The sequence below is a fragment of the Carcharodon carcharias genome, chromosome 19, assembly GCF_017639515.1.
Source record: "Carcharodon carcharias isolate sCarCar2 chromosome 19, sCarCar2.pri, whole genome shotgun sequence".
Taxonomy (NCBI): Eukaryota; Metazoa; Chordata; class Chondrichthyes; order Lamniformes; family Lamnidae; genus Carcharodon; species Carcharodon carcharias.
The window spans coordinates 63,757,185-63,784,311 of record NC_054485.1 but is presented as its reverse complement, the minus strand read 5'-3'; the positions used below and the strand labels follow the sequence as shown (position 1 = coordinate 63,784,311).

Here is a 27,127-nt window from a genome sequence, read left to right as displayed (position 1 = left end):
GCTATTGACAAAACAAATGGAAAAGAAAGCTCATTATAACATCATAACATTGTCAATCAAAGTTTTTACTTCTCTGCAACTGCATCAATAAATTTAATCCTTTTATGGGAGTCTGGGCTTTCAGCCAAGCCTTATTATGCATGCTTGCCTAGTTAAGTTTGGAAGATTATGGAAATCCCTTCCATCATTTCCATATGCACTTCCTTTAGCAACCTAGGATCTGAGCCATCAGAACCGGGTGACTTATCACTTTCAGCATAGCCAGCATTTCCTGCACATCCTTTCTATACATTTTCACCCCATCCATTATCATGGAATGTTATGGCATAGAAGGTGGCCATTTAACCCATCGTGTCTGCACCGGCTCTCCGAATGAGCATTATGACTCAGTGCCATTCTCCTGCTTTTACCCCATACCAATGCCCTCTTGAATGCTTCCACCACACTTCCAGACAGTGCAATCCAGACCCGAACCACTCGTTGTGTGAAAAAGTTTTTTTTTCACGTCACATTTGCTTCTTCTGCAAATCAGCTTAAATCTGTGCTCTCTCGTTCTTGATCCTTTCACAAACAATAACAGTTCCTCCCTATCTTCTCTGTCTAGCCCCCTCATGATTTTGAACACCTCTGTCAAATTTCCTCTTAACGTTCTTCTCTCCAAGGAGAACAGTCCCAACATTTCCAATGTGTCCTCATAACTGAAGTTTCTCATCCCTGGAACCATTCTTGTAAACCTCTCCTGCACTCTCTCTAAATGTTCACATCCTTCCTAAAGTGTGGTGTCCAGAACTGTACACAATACTCCAGCTGAGGTTTAAATAGTGTCATACACAAGTTCAGCATAACCTCCTTCCTCTTGTATTCTCTGCCCCTATGAATAAAGCCCAGGATACTGTATGCTTTATTCACTGCTCCCTCAACCTGTCCTGTCACCTTTAATGACTTATGCCTTTACCATTTCTGCTTCTATTGATATTTTATCAGCATCCTTTTTCTTACTCATTTAGTGTTCTGGTCATGCACCTCTCCCCTAAGCACCTGTTATCTTCTTTGTCCTTAATAGGATTCATACCAGTTCTTACTACTCACTTAATATTTACTATTTAAGATTCTTGGGTTTCCTTTTATGTTAACTGCCATTCTATTCTTATATTCTCTCCTTGCCAGTATTACTTTCCTCTTTACTTCCTCTCTCTACTTAGTTCTTGGCTCTTGTTTCAAGAATTCACTTAACATGGGTCATATATCCTTTATTTTTCTGTTTCTTATATCTCACTCATGGCCCAAAGAGCCCTGGCTTTGGTTGTCAAGCTTTCACTCTTGTTGAAGTGTACGGAATCTGTATTCCCAAACCTCTGCTCTTTAATGATCACCCATTCTTCTGTTGTAGTTTTCCTGTCAGTCTTTGGTTCTAATTTCCTCTGCTAGATCCTGATCATCCTATTGGAATTAGTCCTCTTCAAATTTAGACATTTTACTTTAGATGGTTCCTTGCTCACCTGCATTACTAATATAAACCTTATCAGGATAGCCCTTGTCCAAAAGATTCCTATAGACACATGATCCACCTGACCAACCTCATTCCTCAGCACCAGGTCCAGCAATCCCTCTTTTCCAGTTGGATCCGGAACATACTGGATACAGAAGTTTTCCTAAACCTATATCATATATTCCTCTCCTTCCTTACCTTTAACTCTAAACCAATCAAAACTTATATATGGGCAATTTAAAGTCTCACAATATCACCACTCAATGGTTCTTGTTCATCTCTGATTTACCTGAAGATTCGCTCCTCTATCTCTCTCTCTCTCACCATTTGGAAGTCTCTTGAACACCACTAGGAGCATTACATACTCTTTTTGTCTCTCAGCTCTGACCTAAAGGATTCTGTCCCTATCCACTCAAGGACCTTTTCTCCTTCTAACACTACAATATTTCTCCGATCATTACTGCCACCCACCCTCCTTTTATTCCAAAGCTATCTTCTTTTGCATGGATTTTCACTGAATTGCAGCTGACTCAGGAGCCCTTTAAACAGGGTAGGTGGGTGGGTGGGACCCAATTCCAGGATTCCTGTTTCAGTCAATTTTTGCTGGCAAGGGCAAAGGTGCGGGCAGCCTGCCCGCATGCAGCACTCCCACCCTTGCCAGTTCCATTGAAGGAACGGGCAGTCCATCCCCTCCCCCACCCTCTGCACAACTATTCTGGAGTTGGCCCCTTCTATAAGAAGACGTGGTGCATGACAGCTGAAAAAAGTTGTGAGCCATGGGGGAGCCCCAGTAGCAAGTGGAGAACCGAACAACAGAACACAGCCATATGCTCCTAGAATTCTTTCACTGACAGGCTTTGAAATATATAAACAAAAACTCTGCTCTGTCAGTTTCAATGCTGTATTGTAAGGTAGATATATATTTTACTGCAGTGATTGATTATAGCCTTCTGTCCTATATAAGTTGACCGTTACAGTACTGTGCAGTACTGTGAATGTGTTGAGATGTGTTCAAAACTGACGAGATCACTGCTTGGGAACTCTGAAGTGATTAAAATCCCCATCCCCTTAAAAGTGAAAAGCCTTAAGCAGATTTCAGTTAGAGAAGTAAAAATAAACAGCTGCTGCTGGAGTGCATTGATCGACAGGCCATCTGATGTAGCTTAGAAAAAACCATAGCCACCTGTTTTTGCAATTTCAAAAGGCTGGAATTGTTTGTTACCGCTAAGCCAATTATAAATGTTTGGTTGAGTCTCAAAAACTCGAGAAACACTTATTTCAGCAAGTGGCTGTGCGGAAAGTTTGATAAACAATTTTACAAGGTTATTAAATAATTTTCTGTCTTTGATGTGGTTAGTGAAATAGATGTTTATTCATTTTTATAACATATTGGCTGCTTGAGGGGGCTTACTTGTTTTTTTGAATGGCTTTTTTGAAGGAGAGTTTTTTTCAGTATGGCGTGTTAGAATGACAGTTCCACTCGACTGTTAGATGTTTAATTTTCAATGTTTGTTTCAAAGTTACCCTAACGACTATCCATGGTGGACATTAAGTGAACAGTTATGGAGGATATGTGGGGTACAGATGGAGCATGCAGGATATCAAAAGGCATGGAAGGTGACATTGAGGATACATGGCGGCATGGAGGGGGTTATGGAAAATATGAAGGGGAAAAGGGGGGTGGATTGGGGCTGAAGGTTGAGGGTTTGAGAAGCTGACATTCATCATTAAAACCAAATGATGTCCCAGTAAGTGGAAGCGGTCATTGTAGCCTGCCAGCCTGGCTATCCGCCACCTTGGTCCCGACTCTGGATGTGGTGGACCTGACCCCCATCACAACCCACCTCTCCAGAACTATAATATGGTGGGTGGGGACGAATTTAAATGAGATGGGTCTGTACGGTCAGGAAGTTTCCCAGCTCAACCTTCCTGCCTGCCCTCCATGAAAATCTGACCCTTTGCATCATTGCATGTATTAAGCACCCTGTCCTCACCATTTTTAAGCAACTTTTCTGTTATTATCACTACATCAGATTCCCACACAGCTATTTGTGCTTGTTGTTTATCAACCTCATTCATCATACTTTGTTTGCTTACATGCATTGTAAACCTATCCTTGTATGCCTGTAGTCCTTCTTAACCTGCATCTATCTAACGGTGTACTACCAACATTTTTCAACGTTCTCACCTTATGTACCATATCCCTCTTTTCTGCTTCTATCAGCTAGTGCCCACACCCCTGCTAATTTACTTTACTGAGGACAGTTTCTGTTTTATTGCTCTGAAGTCAGCCTCATATAAATCTATTATAAAGCTGTTTTGCATTTCTCCCTTTCAAGCACCACACTGAGTTTGATCAGATTAAGAGGAGAGAATGGAAGATCACTGGTATCTTGGGGACTTTTGGGGCTGGAGGAGAATACAGAGATTGGGAGGGGCGTGATCATGGAGGAATTTGAAAACAAGGAATTTTAAAATGATATGGAGAGGGTCCCTAATATCTTACCTAGAATGAAGGCACAAAGATTGTACCAGACATGAAGGTTTCTGCTCTGAAGGGAACCATACTGACCCATAGGTGTGATGTGTTAAGACAGCATGCCACCCTGGCCTGTGGAAATATTCTGGAGAATGATTCACAAACTGCCTCTCCTTCGAGACTGTGCCCCACAATACCACTGAGGCCTAGATGACATCCGGCCCTTCCATTGTCCTGCTTTTCTCTTGATCTCTCTCCGGGTTGTGGCACAGGAGACCGTTTGGACCTGTCAAGTGGGTGAGGAGGCTTCATGCTAGTGTCACTCGGGAGGGTCTAAACTAGTATGGCAGGGGGTGGGAACCAGAGCAATAGGTCAGCAGGTGAAATAAATGACTGGGAACCAGTGAATATGGCCAGTAGGACTAAGAGGAAGGGCAGACAGGGAGAAATTACTAAACACAGTGGGACTGGGGTTCAGAAATGCATTTGTTTCAATGCAAGAAGTATAACAGGCAAGGCAGATGAGCTTAGAGCTTGGATTAGTACTTGGGACTATGATGTTATTGCTATTACAGACAATTGGTTGAAGGATGGACAGGATTGGCAGGTAAACCTTCCAGAATTTAGATGTTTCAGGCAAGATAGAGAGGGACATAGAAGAGGTGAGGGAGTTGCACTGCTGGTTAAGGGGAATATCACAGCTGTATGACAGGAGGACACCTCAGTGGGCTCATGCAGCGAGGCAATATGGGTAGAGCTCCGGAATAGGAAGGGTGCAGTCAGAATTTTGGGGGTTTACTATAGGCCTCCCAATTGCCGGTGGGAGATTGAGGAACAGTTATGTAGGCAGATTTTAGAAAGACGTAAAAGCAATAGGGTCGTTGTGGCGGGTGATTTTAACTTTCCCTATATTGACTGGGAATCACTTAGTACTAGGGGTTTGGATGGTGCAGAATTTGTAAGGTGCATCCAGGAGGGCCTCCTGAGACAATATGTAGATAGTCCAACTAGGGAAGGGGCAATACTGGACCTGGTATTAGGGAATGAAACTGGCCAGGTGGTCGATGTTTCAGTAGGGGAGCATTTTGGGAAAAGTGACCATAATTCAGTAAGTTTCAAGGTACTCGTGGATAAGAATAACCGGAATCCTTGGGTTAAGGTGCTTAATTAGGGGAAGGCTAATTATAACAATATTAGGCAGGAACTGAGGAATCTAGACTGGAGGTGGATGTTTGAGGGCAAATCAACAACTGACATGTGGGGGGCTTTCAAACATCAGTTGATAAGAATTCAGAATCGGCGTGTTCCTGCTAGGATGAAGGATAAGCATGGCAAGTTTCAGGAACCTTGGATAACGAAGGGTATTGTGAGATTAGTCAAAAAGAAAAGGGAAGCATTGGTAAGGGCTAGAAGGCTGGGAACAGATGAAGCCCATGGAGAATATAAAGAAAGTATGAAGAAACTTAAGCAAGGAGTCAGGAGGGCTAAAAGGGGTTATGAAAAGTCACTGGCAACCAGGATTAAGAAAAATCCCAAGGCCTTTTATACATATGTAAAAAGCAAGAGGGTAGCCAGGGAAAGGGTAGGCGCACTCAGGGACAGAGGTGGGAATCTGTGTGTGGAGCCAGAAGAAATGGGAGAGATACTAAATGAATACTTCTCATCAGTATTCAGCAAAGAGTAGGACTTAGCGGTCGATTTGTCTAGAAAAGAGTGTGTAGATAGCCTGGAGCATGTTGAGATCAAAACAGAGGAGGCGTCAGGCGTCTTCAAGAACATTAAGGTGGATAAGTCCCCAGGGCCAGATGGGATCTACCCCAGAGTACTGAGGGAGGCAAGGGACGAGATTGCTGGGGCCTTGACAGAAATCTTTGTATCCTCACTGGCTATGGGTGAGGTCCCAGAGGACTGGAGAATGGCCAATGTTGTTCTTTTGTTTAAGAAGGGTAGCAGGGATAATCCAGGAAATTACAAGCCGGTGAGCCTTAGTCAGTGGTAGGGAAATTATTGGAGAAGATCCTTTGTGACAGGATTTACTACCATTTGGAAGCAAATGGGCATATTAGTGAGAGGCAGCATGGTTCTGTAAAGGAGAGGTCGTGTCTCACTAACTTGATCGAGTTTTTCGAGGAAGTGACAAAGATGATCGACATGGAAGGGTAGTGGATGTTATATACATGGATTTCAGTAAGGCCTTTGACAAGGTCCCTCATGGCAGACTGGTACAGAAGGTAAAGTCGCATGGGATCAGAGGTGAGCTGGCAAGATGGATACAGAATTGGCTTGGTCATAGAAGACAGAGGGTAGCATTGGAAGGGTGCTTTTCTGAATGGAGAGCCGTGACTAGTGGTGTTCTGCAGGGATCAGTGCTGAGATCTTTGCTAATTGTCGTATACATAAATGATTTGGAGGAAAATGTAGCTGAGCTGTAAGTTTGCATATGACGCCAAGGTTGGAGGAGTTTCAGATAGTGAAGAGGGTTGTCAAAGGATACAACGGGATATAGATCGGTTGGAGATTTGGGCAGAGAAATGGCAGATGGAGTTTAATCCGGACAAATGCAAAGTAATGCATTTTGCAAGGTCTAATACAGGCAGGAATTATACAGTAAATGACAGATCCCTTAAGTGTATTGACGGGCAGAGGGATCTGGGTGTACAGGTCCACAGGTCACTGAAAGTGGCAACGCAGGTGGATAAGCTAGTCAGGAAGGCATATGACATGCTTGCCTTCATTGGCAGGGGTATTGAGTATAAAAGCTGGGAAGTCATGCTGCAGCTGTATAGAACCTTGGTTAGGCCACACTTGGAATACTGCGTGCAATTCTGGTCGCCACATTACCAGAAGGATATGGAGGCATTGGAGAGGGTGCAGAGGAGGTTTACCAGGATGCTGCCTGGTCTGGAGGTTATTAGCTATGAGGGGAGGTTGGAGAAACATGGATTGTTCTCATTAGAGCGCCGGAGATTGAGGGGCGACTTGATAGAAGTTTACAAAATTATGAGTGGCATGGACAGAGTAGATAGCCAGAAGCTATTTCCCAGGGTGGAAGTGTCAATTACTGGGGGACATAGATTTAAGGTGAGAGGAGAAAACTATAGAGGAGATGTGAGGGGCAAGTTTTTTACGCAGAGGGTAGTGAGTGTCTGGAATTTGCTGCCAGAAGAGATGTGGAAGCAGGTACGATAGTGGTGTTTAAGAGGCAGCTTGAATACATGAATAGGATGGGAATAGAGGGATACGGACCCCGGAAGTGCAAAATGTTTTAGTTGACGGGCAATATGATTGGCTCAGGCTTGGAGGGCCAAAGGGCCTGTTCCTGTGCTGTACTTTTCTTTGTTCTTTGTTTTTTGTAAATATCTTGTCTAGGCCACAAACCCCGTATATGAGGCTACTAGGCCTGTGTTTGCACTGAGCAGGATTGCAGCTGCAGAGCTTCTCTCTGTGACAGGCCTAGTTTAATGGCCACTATATTTGTAGAGGGCAAAGTGCAACTTGTTGAGCCATCCTGGGCCAGGAAAAAGGAAGAGGCGGCCTTGGCTGAGTCTTCTATCACTGGGGGCAATGGAGAGCTTGACTGAAACCTACATGTGCACATGAAATAATAACATTTTTACAGTGTAGATTTTCGTATTATATGATTTTTGTATGTTGATACATAATTTGCAAACTTTAATAGTTACAGACTGATTGTTACTATGCTGCTTTATTTCCTGTTTTGTTTCACAAATCCTTAATTAACAGTCACTTGGACAAATGTAGGTTCACTTCATCCAAATTATCATTTCTATGAGCTTTCCTAAGGTATCAAAGTTTGCTCAAGATGTAGAGCTAAGAAGGAAATTAAGCTGTGAGGAAGATGGCAGCCAGTTAGCCCTTGAGCCTGTTCTGGCATTTACTGAGGTCATGGCTGATTTGTGATCTAAATCCATATACCAAACTTTTCCCCATATCCCTTAATAGCTTTGGTTAACAAAAATCTAGCAATCTTAGTTTTAAAATTTACCATTGATCGAGTCTGTGGAACAGAATTCCAATCTTTGACAGCTTTGTATAAACATGTCTTTCCAAATTTCACTCTGGAAAGGTTTGACTCTAATTTTTAATGCTCTGCCTCCTGGTTCTAGGCTTCCCAAGCAGCGGAAATAGTTCCTCCCAGCTGGCCTATCTATTCCCCTTCATACCTTGAAAACTTTGATCTTAACATAGAGTCATAGAGGTTTACAGCATAGAAAAAGGCCCTTCAGCCCATCGAGTCTGCACCGATCAAACAAGTACCTATCTATTCTAATCCCATTTTCCAGCACTAGGCCCATAGCCTTGTATGCCATGGCATTGCAAGTGCACATCCAAATACTTCTTAAATGTTATGAGGGTTTCTGCCTCTACCATCCTTTCAGGCAGTGAGTTCCAGATTCCCACCACCCTCTGGGTGAAAAAATTCTTCCTCACATCCCCTCTAAACCTCCTGCCCCTTACTTTAAATCTATGCGCCCTGGTTATTGATCCCTCCACCAAGGGGAAAAGTTCCTTCCTGTCTACCCTATCTATGCCCCTCATAATTTTATACACCTCAATCATGTCCCCACTTAATCTCCTCTGCTCCAGGGAAAATAACCCCAGTCTATCCAATCTCTCTCATAACTAAAACTCTCCAGCCCAGGCAACATCCTGGTAAATTTCCTCTGCACACTCTCTAGTGTAATCACATCCTTCCTATAATGCGGGTTCCAGAACTGCACGCAATACTGTAACTGTAGCCTAACCAGCATTTTACACAGTTCCAGCATTACCTCACTGTTCCTATATTCTATGCCTCAGCTAATAAAGGCAAGTATCCCATATGCCTTCTTAATCACCTTATCTACCTGTCCTGCTACCTTAAGGGACCGGTGGACATGCACACCTGATCCTCGGTACTTCCCAGGGTCCTATCATTCATTGGGTATTCCTGTGCCTTGTTTGTCCTGGCCAAGTGCATCACCTCACACTTATCCGGATTAAATTCCATTTGCCACTGATCAGCCCATCTAACCAGCCCGTCTATATCCTCCTGTAACTTAACGCAATCCTCCTCACTACATACCACCCCACAAATCTTCGTGACATCCGCGAACTTACTGATCAACCCTCCTGAATTCAAGTCTAAATTGTTTATATATACCACAAGCAGCAAGGGACCCAACACCGATCCCCGTGGAACCCCACTAGACACAGGTATCCAGTCACAAAAACACCCCTCAACCTTCACCCTCTGCTTCCTGCCACTCAGCCAATTCCGGATCCAATTTGCCAAATTGCCTTGGAACCCATGGGCTCTTACCTTCGTTATCAGTCTCCCATGCGGGACCTTATCAAAAGCCTTGCTGAAGTCCAAGTAGATTACGTCAAATGCATTGCCTTCATCTATACACCTGGTCACTTTTTCGAAAAATTCAATCAAATTGGTCAAATTGCTCCACCCTCACACCTTCTCCCCCCTCCCAGAAACATGATAGGGTCCCCCTTGTCCTCACTTATCATCCCACCAGCCTCTACATTCACAGGATCATCCTCCGCCATTTCCGCCAACTCCAGCATGATGCCACCACCAAACACATCTTCCCTTCACCCCCCTGGTGGTATTCCGTAGGGATCGTTCCCTCCGGGACACCCTAGTCCACTCCTCCATCACCCCCTACTCCTCAACCCCTACCTATGGCACCTCCCCATGCCCACGCAAAAGATGCAACACCTACCCCTTCATTTCCTCTCTCCTCACCGTCCAAGGGCCCAAACACTCCTTTCAAGTGAAGCAGCATTTCATTTGCATTTCCTCCAACTTAGTCTACTGCATCCATTGCTCCCAATGCGGTCTCCTCTACATTGGAGAGACCAAATGTAAACTGGGCGACCACTTTGCAGAACACCTGCGGTCTGTCCGCAAGAATGACCCAAACCTCCCTGCCGCTTGCCATTTTAACATTCCACCCTGCTTTCTTGCCCACATGTCAGTCCTTGGCTTGCTGCATTGTTCCAGTGAAGCCCAACGCAAACTGGAGAAACAGCACCTCATCTTCCGACTAGGCACTTTACAGCCTTCCAGACTGAACATTGAATTCAACAACTTTAGATCTTGAACTCCCTCCTCCATCCCCACCCATTTTCCGTTTCTTCCCCCTTCCTTTTGTTTTTTCCAATAATTTATATAGATTTTTCTTTTCCCACCTATTTCCATTAATTTTAAATCTTTTATGCCCTGCTAGTCTTGCCACCCCACCCCACTAGAGCTGTACCTTGAGTGCCCTGCCATCCATTCTTAATTAGCATATTCATTTAGATAATATCTCTACCTTCAACACTTCTTTGTTCCTTTGTCTGTGACATCTTTTGATTATCTGCTCCTATCACTGCTTGCTTGTCCCTACAACCACACCCCCCCCACTTCTCTCCCCCTGCCCCTTCCCCAACTTTAAACTAGCTTATATTTCACCCCTCTCCTAATATTCACTCAGTTGAAGGGTCATGAGGACTCGAAACGTCAACTCTTTTCTTCTCCGCCGATGCTACCAGACCTGCTGAGTTTTTCCAGGTAATTCTGTTTTTGTTTTCCATGGAATCTGTGTTCTCTGGCCACAGCTCCTCTGCCACTGGGAAGAACTTCTCCTTCATTAAACTGTCAAAATGAAGCTACATTGCTCTAAGGGGTAAATCCTACTTTATGCAGTCTCCTCACATAACCAGACTACCTCATCCCAGCTACTATTCCCAAAATCCCCTCTCCACCCTCTCCAAGACCTGAACACCCTGCCAGATCTGACACAATGCTCTTGTTGAGGCTTAACCATAGTTCTCTAAAGATCTTTAAGAAACCTAATTTTTTTTACAAAAGTTTACATTCCCGCCCGAAAAACAAACTCAAAAATCTCAGCAGCATCTTTGGTTGATCAATGAGTGTCCACTGTTGGTATTGACGAAACAGCCCTACCAGTGATGCTTGCAGTACATACGGCTCTCTGAAGTGCGTCCAGTGTGCTCCAGGCTCCAGTCACTCCAGTATCTCATCTTACCAAGTAATATGCAACGAAGCTGGACTCGGTATTCAGTTGCCGCTGACAACTGGCACAGATGCTGCTCTCTATGCATTGCAGTGATTGTAACCTTCACCTGTGGAAATTGAATAAATCACTGTTCAGAATCCATTCAGCCAAATGCAGGACTTTCCATAACTGTTGTTAGGAGCTGTTTTGCATCTGAAATTCTCCTAGCAGGACAAGGCATGAAAGCAGTAAGTACCAACCTGTCTCCAGGCAGGTTTGTGATGTTCACTGTATTGCAACTCGCATTCAATTCTCAAGTTAATGTCCAGCACCCAGTGTATAATCAAACAGTGGCTGCTCAAAGGATCTGCTAGGACAGTGCGAATCACAGGCCTCTCCAGCTTCACTAATCCAAAGGTAAATGAGAAACAATAGTCAGGACAAAAATTACAGGAACACAGCCTAGCACTACTGGCTATGGTACAATTCTTTTTTCAATTATGGAAACATAAAAAATTCAGAGAAGGACCTGGATCCAGTCAATATTGAGAGATTCACCAGTGACCCACATTCTGTGATGCTCAGATCTCAGACTTCAGAGTCCTAGTTACTATACTGTCACAGTCCCAGTTATTGTGGTATTAGTCTCAGTTATTATGGTGTCGCAGTTTCAGTTACCAAAGTGTCAGGGTCCTAGTTACTGTAACGTTGCAGTCCCAGGTATTGTAATGCCGCGGTCTCAGTTACCGTGGTGTCGGGGGTCCCAATTACTATGGTGTTGGGGTCCCAGTTACTGTGGTGTCAGGGTCCCACTTACTGTAGTGTTGCATTCTCAGTTACTATAGTGTCGCAGTCTCAGGTACTGTCGTGTCAAGATCTCAATTACCGTACTTTCAGGGCCAGTTACTCTAGTTGGGGGTCCCAATTACTGTAGTGTCAGGGTCCCAGTTACTGTGGTGTTGGGGTCCCAGGTACTGTGGTGTCGTGGTCCCAGTTACTGTGGTGTTGGGTTCCCAATAACTTTGGTTTCAAGGTACCAGTTTCTGTTGTGTCGGGGTCCCAATACCTGTACTGTCAGGGTCAAAGTGATGTGCTGTCGGGGTCCCAGTTACTCCACTAGTGTCAGGGTACCAGTTACTGTGGTTTCAGGGTCACAGTTACTGTAGTGCCATGGTCCCAATTACTGTAGTGTCAGGGTCACAGTTACTGTAGTTTCATGGTCCCAGTTATGGTAATGCCATGGTCCAAGTACTGTAGTGTTGGGGTCGCAGGTACTGTAGTGTCAGGGTCACAACTTTGTAGTGTCGGGGTCTGAGTTACTGTGGTGTTGGTGTCCCAGTTAGTGTTGGTGTCCTAATTACTGTAGTGTCAGGGGGTAATTTACTGTAGTGTCCAGGTCCCAATTAGCGTAGATTCAGAGTCCATGATTAGTGTAGATTCAGAGTAGTGTTGGGGTCCCAGTTACAGTAGTGTCAGGGTCATAGTTACTGTGGTGTCAGGGTCCCAATTGTTGTAGTGTCAGGATATAAGTTACTGTAGTGTCTGCGTCCCAATTACTGTTATGTCAGGTACCAGTTACTTAGTGTCAGGGTCCCAGTTACTGTAGTATTGGGGTCCCAATTACTGTAGTGTCAGGGTACCAAATACTGTGGTGTCGGGGTCCCAGTTACTGTGGTGTCGAGGTCCCAATAACATTGGTTTCAGGGTCCCAGTTACAGTTGTGTCGGGGTCCCAATTACTGTAGTGTCAGGGTCATAGTTACTGTGGTGTCAAGGTCCCAATTGTTGTAGTGGCCTGGTCCAAGTTATTGTAGTGTTAGGGTCCCAGTTCCTGTAGTGTGGCGGTCCCAGTTACTGCTGTAGTGTCACGGTCATAGTTACTGTAGTGTCAGGGTACAAATTGCTGTACTGTCAGGGTCCCAGTTACTGTAGTTTTAGTGTCCCTGTTGATGTTTTGTGGTGCTCCCAATCGTGTAGTGTTAGGGTCATAGTTACTATAGTGTCAGGGTCCCAGTTATTGTGAAGTCGGGATTCCGATTGTTGTAGTGTCAGGGTACAAGTTACTGTAGTGTCTGTGTCCCACTTACTGTTATTTCAGTGTACCAGTTACTTAGTGTCAGCATCCCAGATACTGTAGTGGCCGAGCCCCAATTACTGGAGTGTCGGTGTCCCAGTTACTGTAGTGTCATGGTCCCAGTTACTGTAGCGCCAGGGTCCCAATTACTGTAGTGTCAGGGTCCAAAATACTATGGTATTGGGGTCCCAGTTACTGTAGTGTCGGGCTCCCAATTACTTTGGTGTCAGGGTCATAGTTACTGTAGTGTTAGGGTCCCAATTACTTTGGTTTCAGGGTCCCAGTTACTGTAGTGTCGGAGTCCCAATTACTGTAGTGTCGGGGTCCCAATTACTGTCGTGTCAGGGTCTCAATTACTGTCGTGTGGGGTTCCCAATTACTCTAGCATCAAGGTCCAAAGAACTGTAGTGTGGGGTTCCAAATTACTGTACTGTCAGGATCATAGTTACTATAGTGTCAGGGTGCCAATTGCTGTCGTGTTGGGGTCCAAGTTACTGCAGTGTCAGGGTCTCAGTTACTGTGGTGTCAGTGTCATAGTTACTGTAGTGTCAGAATCCCAATTGCTACAGTGCCAGGGTCCCCATTGCTGTGGTGTTAGGGTCCCAATTACTTTGGTGTCGGGGTCCCAATACCGTATTTTGGGGTCCCGGTTACTATTGTGTGGGGGTCCTAATTACTATAGTGTCAGGGTTCCAGTTACTATAATATCATGCATCACAGTTACTGTAGTCTCAGGGTCACAGATAATGTAGTCTTAGAATCCCAATTACTGCAGTGTCTGGGCCCCATTTACTGTGGTGTCAGGATCCCAGTTACTGTAGTGTCAGCGATGCCAATTACTGTAGTGTCGTGTCCCAATTACTGTAGCATCAGCATCCCAGCTAATGTGGTGTCAGGTTCCCAATTACATTGGTGTTGAGATCCCAGTTACTGTGGTGTCAGTGTCCCAGTTACTGTAGCGTCGAGGTCCCAATTACTTTTGTTTCAGGATCCCAGTTACTGTAGTGTCGGGGTCCAAAATACTATGGTATCGGGGTCCCAGTTACTGTGGTTTCGGGCTCCCAAATACTTTGGTGTCAGGGTCATAGTTACTGTAGTGTTAGGATCCCAATTACTTTGGTTTCAGGGTCCCATTTACTGTAGTGTCGGAGTCCCAATTACTGTAGTGTCGGGGTCCCAATTACTGTCGTGCCGGGGTCCCAACTACTGTAGTGTGGGGTTCCCAATTACTCTAGCATCAAGGTCCAAAGAACTGTAGTGTGGGGTTCCAAATTACTGTACCGTCAGGATCATAGTTACTATAGTGTCAGGGTGCCAATTGCTGTCGTGTCGGGGTCCAAGTTACTGCAGTGTCAGGGTCCCAGTTACTGTGGTGTCAGTGTCATAGTTACTGTAGTGTCAGAATCCCAAACGCTATAGTGCCAGGGTCCCCATTGCTGTGGTGTTACGGTCCCAATTACTTTGGTGTCGGGGTCCCAATTACCGTATTTTGGGGTCCCGGTTACTATAGTGTGGGGGTCCTAATTACTATAGTGTCAGGGTTCCAGTTACTATAATATCATGCATCACAGTTACTGGGGTCTCAGGGTCACAGATAATGTAGTATTAGAATCCCAATTACTGTAGTGTCTGGACCCCATTTACTGTGGTGTCAGGATCCCAATTACTGTAGTGTCAGCGATGCCAATTACTGTAGTGTCGTGTCCCAATTACTGTAGCATTATTGTCCCAGTTACTGTGGTGTCAGGTTTCCAATTACATTGGTGTTGAGATCCCAGCTACTGTGGTGTCAGTGTCCCAGTTACTGTAGTGTCGGTGTCCCAATTAATGTAGTGTCAAGGGCTCATTTACTGTAGAGTCCAAGTCCCAATTACTGTAGATTCAGGGTCCTAGTTACTGTAGTGTCGGGGTCCCAATTACTGTAGTGTCAGGGTCACAGTTACTGTAGTGTGGGGCCCCAATTACTGTAGTGTCAGGGTCATATTACTACATTGTCAGTGCCCCAATTTCTGTTGTGTCAGGGTCCAAGTTACTTTAGTGTCAGGTTCCCAATTAATTTGGTGTTGGGGTCCCAATTACTGTAGTGTCAGGGTCCCAGTTACTGTAGTGCCCAAGCCCCAGTTACTGTAGCGTTGGGGTCCCAATTACTTTAGTATTAGGGTCCCAATTACTGTACTATTGGGTTCCAGTTACTGTGGTGTCAGGGTCATAGTTACTGCAGTGTCAGGGTCACAATGTCTTTGGTGTCAAGTTCCTAGTTACTGTAGTGTCAGTGTCTCAGTTACTGTAGTGTCGGGGTCACAATTACTGTGGTGGCGGGGTCCCAATTACTTGTAGTGTCAGGGTCCCAGTTTCTGTCGTATCAGAGCTCCATTTACTGTAATGTCAGGGTCCCAGTTACTGTGGTGTCATGGCCCAAGTTACTGTTGTGTCGGGGTCTCAGTTACTGTAGTGTCAGGGTCACAATGTCTTTGTTGTCAAATTCCTAGTTACTGTAGTAGGGTTCCCAATCACTCTAGCATCAGGGTCCAAGTAACTGTAGTGTGCGGTTCCAAAGTACTGTAGGGTCAGTGTCATAGTTACTGTGGTGATAGGGTCACAACTATTGGTGTCGGGGTCCCAATTACCGTAATTTTGGGGTCGCAGTTACTATTGTGTGGGGGTCCCAATTAATATAGTGTCAGGGCCCCAGTTACTGTAATGTCAGCATCCCAGTTACTGTAGTATCATAATTCCTTTTACTGCGATGCCAGGGTCCCAGTTACTGTGCTGTCAGGGTCCCAGTTAATGCAGTGTTAGAATCCCAATTACTGTAGTGTATGGATCCCAATTACATCGTTGTTGGGATCCCAGTTACTGTGCGGTCAGTGTCCCAGTTTTACTGTCGCGTTAGGCTCCCAATTACTGTAGTGTCAGAGTCACAGTCACTGTAGTGTTGGGGTCCCAGTTACTGTAGTGTTGGGGTCCCAATTACTGTAGAGTTATAGTCACAGTTACTGTTGTCTTGGTGTCCCAATTTCTATAGTGTCAGGATTCCAGTTACTGTAGTGTTGGCGTCCCAATTACTGTAGCTTCAGGGACCCAAATACTATGGCGTCAGAGTCCCAGTTCCTGTAGCATGGAGGTCCCAATTACTGTAGTGTCATGGTCATAGTTGCTGTATTGTCAGTGTCCCAATTGCTTTAGTGTCATGGTCATAATTATGGTAGTGTTGGGGTCCCAGTTACTGTGGTGTCCAGATCCCAGTTACTGTGTAGTCAGGGTCCCAATTACTTTGATGTTGGGACACTTGTTACAGTAGTGTTAGGGTCCCAAATATTTTGGTGTTGGGGTCCCAGTTACTGTGGTGCCCGGGTTTCAATTACTTAGTGTCAGTGTCCCAGTTACTGTAGTGTCAAATTTGAATTACTTTAGTGTCAGGGTCCTAGTTACTGTAGTGTCAAATTCGAATTACTTTAGTGTCAGGGTCCTAGTTACTGTAGTGTCAGGGTCACAATGTCTTTGGTGTCATGTTCCTAGTAACTGTAGTGTCAGTGTCCCAATTACTGTAGTGTCAGAGCCACAGTAACTGTAGTGTCGGGGTCTTAGTTACTGTAGTGTTAGGGTCCCAGTTACTGTAGTGTCAGGTCACAATTATTGTAGTGTCAGGGGCTGATTTACTGTAGTGTCCAAGTCCCAATTACTGTAGATTCAGTGTCCTAGTTAATGTGTAGTGTCAGGGTCCCAATTACTGTAGTGTCAGATTCACAGTCACTATATTGTCGGGGTCCCAGTTACGGTATTGTTGGGCTCCCAATTACTTTGGTTTCAGGGTCCCGCTTACTATAATGTCAGGTCACACTTCCTTCAGTGTCAGGGTTCATTTATTGTAGTGTCCAAGTCCCAATTACTCTAGATTCAGGGACCTAGTTACTGTAGTGTTGGGGTCCTACTTATGGTAGTGTCAGGGTGCCAGTTACTGTAATGTGGGGGTCCCAATTACTGTAGTGTCAGGGTCATATTATTATATTGCCAGTGCCCCAATTTCTGTTGTATCAGGGTCCAAGTTACTTTAGTGTCAGGTTCCCAATTAATTTGGTGCTGGGGTCCCAGTTATTGTAGAGTCGTGGTCCCAATTACTGTAGCATCTGGGTCCCAGTTACTGTGGTGTTAGCATCCCAGTTACTGTAGTGCCTGAGTCCCAGTTACCGTCGTGTTAGGGTCCCAATTACTTTAGTTTCAGGTTGCCAGTTACTGTAGTGTTGGGTTCCAATTACTGTGGTGTCAGGGTCCTAGTTACTGCTGTGTTGGGGTTTCAGTTACTGTAGTGTCAGGGTCACAATGTCTTTGGTGTCAAGTTCCTAGTTACTGTAGTGTCAAGGTCCCAGTTACTGAAGTGTCAAGGTCCCAATCACTGTAGTGTCGTGGTCCCGGTTTCTGTTGTGTCAGAGTTCCTTTTACTATTGTGTCAGGGTCCCAGTTACTGTGGTGTCAGGGTCCAAGTTACTGTAGTGTGGAGCTCGCTATTACTGTAGCGTCAGGGTCTCAGTTACTTTAGTGTCATGTTCCTAGCTTCTATAGTGCCAGGGATCCAATCACGTTAGTGTCGTGTTCCCAATTACTCTAGTTAATGCAGTGTTAGAATCCCAATTACTGTAGTGTCTGGGTTCGAATTACACTGGTGCTGTGATCCCAGTTACTGTGGGTTCAGTGTCCCAGTTTTAATGTAGTGTTAGGGCCCCAATTAGTGTAGTGTCAAAGGCTCATTTACTGTAGTGTCGAAGTCCCAATTACTTTAGATTCAGTTTCCTCATTACTGTAGTGTCAGGGTCCCAATTTTTGTAGTGTCAAAGTCACAGTCACTGTAGTGTCGGGGTCCAAGTTATGGTAGTGTCGGGGTCCCAATTACTGTAGTGTCAGGGTCCCAAATACTGTGGTGTCAGGGTCCCAGTTACTGTAGTGTGGAGGTCCCAATTACTGTAATGTCATGGACATAGTTGCTGTATTGTCAGTGTCCCAATTGCTTTAGTGTCATGGTCCTAATTACTGTAGAGTTGGGGTCCCAGTTACTGTGTAGTCAGGGTCCCAATTAATTTGGTGTTGGGACCTTTGTTACAATAGCATTAGGGTCCCAAATACTTTGATGTTGGGGTCCCAGTTACTGTGGTGTCAGGGTCCTAGTTACTGTAGAGTCATGGTCCCAATTTCTGCAGTGTCAGGGTCCCAGTTATTGTGGTGTCAGCATCCCAGTTACTGTGGTGCCCGAGTCTCAATTACTGTAGTGTCAGTGTCCCAGTTACTGTAGTGTCAAATTCCAATTACTTTAGTGTCAGGGTCCTAGTTACTGTAGTGTCGGGGTATCAGTTACTGTAGCATTATGGTCACAATGTCTTTGGTGTCGTGTTCCTAGTTACTGTAGTGTCAGTGTCCCAATTATTGTAGTGTCAGAGTCACAGTCACTGTAGTGTCGGGGTCTCAGTTACTGTAGTGTTAGGATCCCGTTACTGTATTGTCAGGTCACAATTATTTTAGTGTCAGGGGCTCATTTACTGTCATATCCAAGTCCCAATTACTGTAGATTCAGTGTCCTAGTTACTGTCGTGTCAGTGCCACAGGCACTGTAGTGTCGGGGTCCCAGTTACTGTAGTGTTAGGGTCCCATTTACTGTGGTGTCAGGCCACAATTACTGTAGTGTCAAGGTCTCAGTTATTTTAGTGTCATGTTCCTAGCTTCTGTAGTGCCAGGGATCCAATCGCATTGGTGTTGTGTTCCCAATTACTCTAGCATCAGGGTCCAAGTAACTGTAGTGTGCTGTAGTGTCCAAAGTACTGTAGGGTCTGTGTCATAGTTACTGTGGTGTTAGGGTCCCAATTACTTTAATTATGGGGTCCCAGTTACTATAGCGTGGGGGTCCCAATTACTATAATGTCAGGGTCCCAGATACTGTAATGTCAGCATCCCAGTCACTGAAGTCTCAGAGTTCCTTTTACTGCGATGTCAGGGTCCCAGTTACTGTGCTGTCGGGGTCCCAATTACTTTGGTTTCAGGATGCCAGTTACTGTAGTGTCAGGGTCCCAGTTAATGCAGTGTTAGAATCCCAATTACTGTAGTGTCTGGGTCCGAATTACATTGGTGCTGGGATCCCAGTTACTGTGGGGTCAGTGTCCCAGTTTTAATGTAGTGTTAGGGTCCCAGTTAATGCAGTGTTAGAATCCCAATTACTGTAGTGTATGGATCCCAATTACATCGGTGTTGGGATCCCAGTTACTGTGGGGTCAGTGTCCCAGTTTTAATGTAGTGTTAGGATCCCAGTTACTGTAGTGTCAGGGTCCTAATTTCTGTAGTGTCAGGGGCTCATTTACTGTAGTGTTGAAATCCCAATTACTGTAGATTCAGTGTCCTTGTTACTGTAGTGTCAGGCTCCCAATTTTTGTAGTGTCAGAGTCACAGCCACTATAGTGTCGGAGTCCAAGTTACTGTAGTGTCGGGGTCCCAATTACTGTAGTGTCAGGGTCACAGTTACTGTAGTGTTGGTGTTCCAATTACTGTAGTGTCAGGGTCCCAAATACTGTGGTCCCAGTTACTGTAAGGTGTAGTTCCCAATTACTGTAGTGTAGGTCATAGTTGCTGAATTGTCAGTGTCCCACTTGGTTTAGTGTCACGGTCATAATTATTGTAGTGTTGGGGTCCCAGTTACTGAGGTGTCCAGATCCCAGTTACTGTGGTGTCAGGGTCCCAGTTATTTTGGTGTTGGGACCTTTTTACTGTAGTGTTAGGGTCCCAGTTACTTTGGTTTCAGAGTCCAAATTACTGTAGTGTCGGGGTCACAATTACTGTAGTGTCAGCATCCCAATTTCTGTAGTGGCAGTTACTGTGGTGTCAATTCCCAACTACATTGGTGTTGGGTTATCAGTTACTGTGGTGTCAGCGTCCCAGTTACTATCGTGTCGGGGTCCCAATTAATTCGGTATCAGGGTCCCAGTTACAGTAGTGTGGGGTTCGCAATTACTCTAGCGTCAGGGTCCAAGTAACTGTAGTGTGGGGTTCCAAATTACAGTGGTGTCAGTGTCATAGTTACTCAAGTGTCAGAGGCCCAATTGCTGTAGTGTCTGGGTCCCCGTTACTGTGGTGTTAGGGTCCCAATTACTTTGGTGTTGGGACCCTTGTTACTGTAGTGTTAGGGTCCCAAATACTTGTCCCAGTTATTAGGGTGTCAGGGTCCCAATTACTGTAGTTTTGGGGTCCCGTTTACTATAGTGTGGGGGTCCTCATTACTATAGTGCCAGGATCCAAGTTACTGTAATGTCAGCATCCCAGTTATTGTAGTCTCAGGGTCCCAGATAATGTAGTGTGGTGTCCCAATTACTGTAGCATCTGGGTCCCACTTGCTGTGACGTTGGGATCCAAGTTACTCTCATGCCGGGGATGCCAGTTACTCTAGTGTGGTGTCCCAATTACTGTAGTGTCAGATTCCCAATTACATTGGTGTTGGGATACCAGTTACTGTGGTGTCAGTGTCCAAGATATTGTAGTGTCAGGCTCCCAGTTACTTTGGTTTCAGGGTCATAGTTACTGTAGTGTGGGGGTCCCAATTACTTTAGTGTCAGGGTCATAGTTACTGTATTGTCAGTGCCCCAATTTCTGTAGTGTCAGGGTCCATGTTACTATAGTGTCAGGTTCCCAATTACTTTAGTGTTGGGATCCCAGTTATTGTAGTCAGAGTTCCAATTACTGTAGTGTCAGGGTCACAGTTACTGTTGTCTTGGGTCCCAATTTCTATAGTGTCAGGATACCAGTTACTGTAGTGTTGGGGTCCTAATTACTGTAGTATCAGGGTCCCAGTTACTGTAGTGTGGAGTTCCCAATTACTGTAGTGTCATGGTCACAGTTGCTGTATTGTCAGTGTCCCAATTGCTGTACTGTCACGGTCATAGTTGCTGCAGCATTGGGGTACCATTTACTGTGGCATCCAGATCCCAGTTACTGTGGAGTCAGGGTCCCAATTACTTTGGCGTTGGGACCCTTGTTACTGTAGTAATAGGATCCCAAATACTTTGGTGTTGGGGTCCCAGTTACTGTAGAGTCAGGGTCCCAAATTCTGCAGCATCAGGGTCCCAGTTACTGTGGTGTCAGCATCCCAGTGATTGTCGTGCCTGAGTCCCAACTACTGTAGTGTCAGGATCCCAGTTACAGTAGTGTGGCGGTCCCAATTACTGTAGTATCAGGGTCACAGTTACTGTAGTGCCTGGGTCCAAATTGCTGTAGTGTCAAGATCCCAATTGCTGTAGTGTCAAGGGTCCCAGTTAATGTATTGTGGGGCTCCCAATTACATAGTGTCAGGGTCATAGTTACTGTTGTGTCAGGGTTCCAGTTACTGTGGACTCAAGGTCCCAGTTATTTTTATGTCGGGGTCCCAAATAGTATGAATTATTGTAGTGTCAGGGCTCAAGTTACTGTAGCGTGCTGGTCCCAATTACTGTAGTGTCAGCATCCCAATTGTTGTAGTGTCAGGGTACTAGTTACTGTAGTGCAGGTGTCCCAATTACTATTATGTCAAAGTCCCAGTTACTATAGAGTGGGGGTCCCAATTACTGTAGTGTCAGGGTCCCAGTTGCTGTGGTATTGGTATCTCAGTTACTGTAGTGTCGGGTTCCCAATTACTTTGGTGTCGGGGTCATAGTTACTGTAGTGTTACCGTCCCATTTACTTTGGCTTCAGGGTCCCAGTTACTGTGGTATGAAGTCACAATTGCTGTAGTATCAGGGGCTCATTTATTATTGCGTCCAAGTCCCAATTACTGTAGATTCAGGGTCCTGGTTCCTATAGTGTCAGTGTCCCAGTTACTCTGGTGTCAGGGTCCCAGTTTCTGTGGTATCAGGGTCCCAGTTACTGTCGTGTCAATGTTCCAGTTACAGTAGTGTCAGGGTCCCAGTTACTGTTGTATCAGGGTCCCAGTTACTGTGATGTCGGGTTCCCAATTACTTTGATGTTGGTGTCCCAGTTACTGTAGTGTCAGGGTTCCTGTCACTTTAGTGTTGGAGTCCCTGTCACTTTAGTGTCGGGGTCCCTGTCACTTTAGTGTCCGTGTCCCTATTACTGTAGGGGGTGTCAGCGTCCCAGTTACTGTGGTTTTAGGGTCCCCATTGCTTTGGTGTCAGGGTCCCAGTTACTGTGGTGTCGGGGTCTCAATTACTCTTGCATCAGGGTCCCAGTTACTGTAGTGTCAGCATCCTAGTTACAGTAGTCTCCGAGTTCCTTTTAGTGTAGTGTCAGGGTCCCAGTTACTGTAATGTCGGGGTCCCAAATAGTGTAGTGCCAGGGTTCCCAATTGCTTTGGCTTCAGGGTCCTAGTTACTGTACTGTCACGGTCCCAATTATCGTAGAGTCAGGGTCCAAGTTACTGTTGTGTCAGGGTCCCAATTACTGTCGTATCAGGGTCCCCGTTACTGTGTTATTAGTGTCCCAATTACATTGGTGTAGGGGTCCAAATTACTGTAGTGTCGGGGTCCCAATTACTGTAGTGTCAGGGTCCCATTTACTGTAGTGTTGTTCCCATTACTGTACAGTCGTGGTCCCAGTTACTGTGATGTCAGTGCCCCAGTTACTGCAATGTTGTCATCCATCTACAATGGTGTTTGGGTCCCATGTACAGTGTTTATTGATGCAGTCTGGGGATTGGGGCTTCATTGGCTAGGCCAGCATTTATTGCCCATCCCTAACTGCCTTGAGAAGGTGGTGGTGAGCTGCCTTCTTGAACCACTGCAGACCGGTGGTGTAGGTACACCCACAGCGCTGTTAGGGAGGGAGGTCCAGGATTTTGACCCAGCAAAAGTGAAGTTACGGCGATATATTTCCAAGTCAGGATGGTGAGTGACTTGGAGGGAAACTTCCAGGTGGTGGTGCTCCCATGTGTCTGCTGCTCTTGTCCTTCTATGTGGTAGTGGTCGTGGGTTTGGAAGGTGCTGTGGAAGGAGTCTTAGTGAATTCCTACAGTGCATCATGTAGATGGTACACACTGCTGCGTCAGTGGTGGAGGGAGTGAATGTTGTGGATGTGGTGCCAATCAAGTGGGCTGCTTTGTCCTGGATGGTGTTGAGCTTCTTGAGTGTTGTGGGAGCTGCACTCATCCAGGCAAGTGGGGAGTATTCCATCACACTGCTGACTTGTGCCTGGAGATGGTGGACAGGCTTTGGGGAGTCAGGAGGTGAGTTACTCACAGAATCACAGTGCAGAAAACCCACAGTTCGGCCCATCAAGTCTACACCGACACATAAGAAACACCTGCCCTACCTACCTAATCTCATTTACCAGCACTTGGCCCATGGTCTTGAATGTTATGATATGACAAGTGCTCATCCAGGTACTTTTTAAAGGATGTGAGGCAACCCGCCTCCACCACCCTCCCAGGCAGAGCATTCCAGACTGTCACCATCCTCTGGATAAAAAAGTTTTTCCTTACATCCCCCCTAAACCTCCTGCCCCTCACCTTGAACTTATGCCCCCTTGTGACTGATCCTTCAACTAAGGGGAACAGCTGCTCCCTATCCACCCTATCCATGCCCCTCATAATCTTGTATGCCTCAATCAGGTCACCCCTCAGTCTTCTCTGCTCCAACGAAAACAACCCGAGTCTATCCAACCTCTCTTCATAAATTAAATGTTTCATCCCAGGCAACATCCTGGTGAATCTCAACTGCACCCCCTCCAGTGCAATCACATTCTTCCTATAATGTGGCGACCAGAACTGCACACAGTACTCCAGCTGTGGCCTCACCAAGGATCTCTACAAATCCAACATGACCTCCCTACTTTTGTAATCTATGCCTCGATTGATAAAGGCAAGTGTCCCATATGCCTTTTTCAACACCCCACTAACATGCCCCTCCGCCTTCAGAGATCTACGGACACACACACCAAGGTCCCTTTGTCCTCAGAACTTCCTAGTGTCATGCCGTTCATTGAATACTTCCTTGTCAAATTACTCCTTCCAAAGTGTATCACCTTACACTTTTCAGGGTTAAATTCCATCTGCCACTTATTTGCCCATTTGAATATCCCGTCTATATCTTCCTGTAGTCCAAGACACTCAACATCACTGTTAACCAGCCGGCCAATCTTTGTGTCATCCGCAAACTTACTAATCCTACCTCCCACAAAGTTATCTGTCATTTATATAAATGACAAATAATAAGGGATTGAGCACAGATCCCTCTGGACATTGGCTCCCAGTCACTAAAGCAACCTTCTGTCATCACCCTCTGCCTCCTACAACTAAGCCAATTTTGAATCCACCTTATCAAATTACCCTGTATCTCATGTACTTTTGCCTTCTTTATAAGTCTCCCATGTGGGATCTTGTCAAAGGCTTTGCTGAAATCTATATAAACTACATCAACTGCACTACCCTCATCTACACAAAACAAAAACAGAATTACCTGGAAAAACTCAGCAGGTCTGGCAGCATAGACAGAGAAGAAAAGAGTTGACATTTCGAGTCCTCAAGACCCTTCGACAGAACTTGAGCTCGAGTCCAAGAAAAAGTTGAAATATAAGCTGGTTTAAGGTGTGTGGGGGGGCGGAGGGAGAGAGAGAGAGAGAAGTGGAGGGGGTTGGTGTGGTTGTAGGGACAAACAAGCAGTGATAAAAGCAGATCATCAAAAGATGTCACCAACAACAGAACAAAAGAACACATAGGTGTTAAAGTTGGTGATATTATCTAAACGAATGTGCTAATTAAGAATGGATGGTAGGGCACTCAAGGTATACTCTAGTGGGGGTGGGGAGAGCATAAAAGATTTAGAAATATTTAAAAATAATGGAAATAGGTGGGAAACTGGAACAATGCAGTGAGATGGTTATTGCCTGGCACTTGTGTGTTGCATATATTACTTGCCACTTGTCAGCCCAAGCCTGGATATTGTCCAGGTCTCACTGCATTTGGACATGGACTGCTTCAGTATTTGAAGAGTCACGAATGGTACTGAACATTGTGCAATCATCAGCGAACATCCACACTTCTGACCTTATGATGGAAGGAAAGTCATTGATGAAGCAGCTGAAGATGGTTGGGCCTAGGACACTACCCTGAGGAACTCCTGCAGTGATGTCCTGCAGCTGAGATGACTGACATCCAACAACCACAACCGTCTTCTTTTGTGCTCGATATGACTCCAACCAGCAGAGAGTTTTCCCCCTGACTCCAGTTTTGCAAGGGTTCCTTGATGCCACACTCGTTCAAATGCTGTCCTGATGTCAAGGGCAGTCACTTTCATCTCACCTGGTGTCAGGGTCCTATATATTGTGATGTCGGTATCCCATGTAGGTAAGCTTAGATGTTGATTTTTATTAAAAATCAATCATTCTCAGACTAAACTCACTGAATAAACTAACAGGGCCAAAGGAAGTCATGTGATTCCTTGACTTTATATATTGTTATGCTGACAATGAATTAGACAAGCCGGCAACAGACGATTTTAAGATAACCTTAATTTTGAAGAACATTTGAAAGAATCAATAGTTATTTTTAAAATGCTTCATTATGTTAAGAACCTCTTAAAAGAAGCCTTTTAACAAAATGCATGACATTGCAATTTTGAAAACTTCTGTACTCTACAGTGATACAACATATTAAAACATATAGAAGCATGAGCCAGTAATATCAAAATTGTAAGCAGTTTGTCTTTTAATAACAATCAAAGATTTAATTCTGGATCATTAAGAGAACTGGCATTATTAGTTCACCTTTTATAGGTATGTAGCCTTAGCTGTGTTCTGTCATTTTTGTCTTTACATTTAAATTAACTCGCTAGAATTACTTTCTTAGTTTAAAACAAATCTGCGTTATTAGAATTATGTAGCTATGGAAACAACAGATAAGGAACACTGGAGGAGACCAACTCATAAGGATGGTTGGGTCCCAGCCCACAATCTAAGACCGAGTCTCAGTTTTGATTAAATAACAAGATTGAGTCTCAGCTATGATTAAATAACTATTAATTAATTAATAATTTTATCATAAGATTGGTGTTTTCACTTACACGGGTTAATAATAGGTATGTTCCTAAAGAGATTTTATGTTTGATACAAAGTCTTCTCGTAAAACTTAAGTTAAAATGTAGGCACAAAATGACTACAAAAGGATCTATTTAAATAAAAGAAAGCTTAGAAACCAAAGTTATACAAAATATATAGCTGTCTGAAATAAAATTGAACGAACGTGTTGAACAAGTTCATTGTTCTCTTATCAAGGTTAATTGCGCACAAAGGCCAAGCCCAATTAAAATAAATTAAAGAATCTGTCAGACAATCAATGGGTGACAAGACTCCATTAATATGTGGAGAGGGAGGGTCTTGAACCATCTCTAAGGTTTAAAAATCCCAGCTCCAGAGACACTTAGAAAGCTGCATTCAGACTGAAGAGAAGATACTAGCCATATTCTGACTGAAAGTACTTATCCAAAAGGAAGAAGATGTGCACTTTCATGGAACTGAGCACCCATCGAAAGTCAGAGGAGTCTTTTGGATGAGATGAGTATGCTTATGAGTTCTTTTGGGTGATTCTAATTCTATATTAAACTCTGTACTAATTTACATTTTTCTTTAAAACAATCTCACCTTAAAGCCTTGTTCAAAAGCTGATAGATAAAATTAATTACCAGTGAACTGGATTGATTCCAATTGGAATCCATACAAAATTTCAATACCCCGGGCTGAGTGGCGTCTGATGGATCAGCAAAAACAAAGTGAGGTACACATGAAGGGAATTATTGGCACAGGCAGAGTGATAGAAAGTGACAAATGGGGAATCCGCTGTTCATGGAGAATCGGAGAGTAATGTTCTCACATTCTCAAGACTCACCTACATCCATTGCATCGAGGCACCGGACCTCCGACTCTGTAGATCCGAGTACATTCTTAGCAATAACAGAGATGTCATAAGTGGAGAAGAGACGCAGCTTGTCACGAGGGACTGTACAGGAGCGGGAATCCTGAGACAAGCAGTCAATCCTCTGTGCATTCATGTCATGATTATGGCACTTAGCCAGATTCCTAAAAGTGGTGAGGAAACAGACATGTATTGATAGGCCA

General features: G+C 44.7%; 1 protein-coding gene across 1 annotated transcript in view; it reads right to left on the bottom strand.

The window, feature by feature from the left end:
• The window catches only part of LOC121291982 (granulocyte colony-stimulating factor receptor-like), a 273,059-nt gene that overhangs the window by 192,038 nt on the left and 53,894 nt on the right, over positions 1-27,127 (bottom strand). Inside the window, exons 5-7 of the mRNA XM_041213693.1 lie at positions 26,898-27,088; positions 11,248-11,393; positions 10,958-11,114 (exon numbers count right to left, since the gene is read on the bottom strand). Of these exons, the coding sequence (XP_041069627.1) occupies positions 10,958-11,114; positions 11,248-11,393; positions 26,898-27,088 (494 nt within the window). The remainder of the gene's footprint in view (positions 1-10,957; positions 11,115-11,247; positions 11,394-26,897; positions 27,089-27,127) is intronic.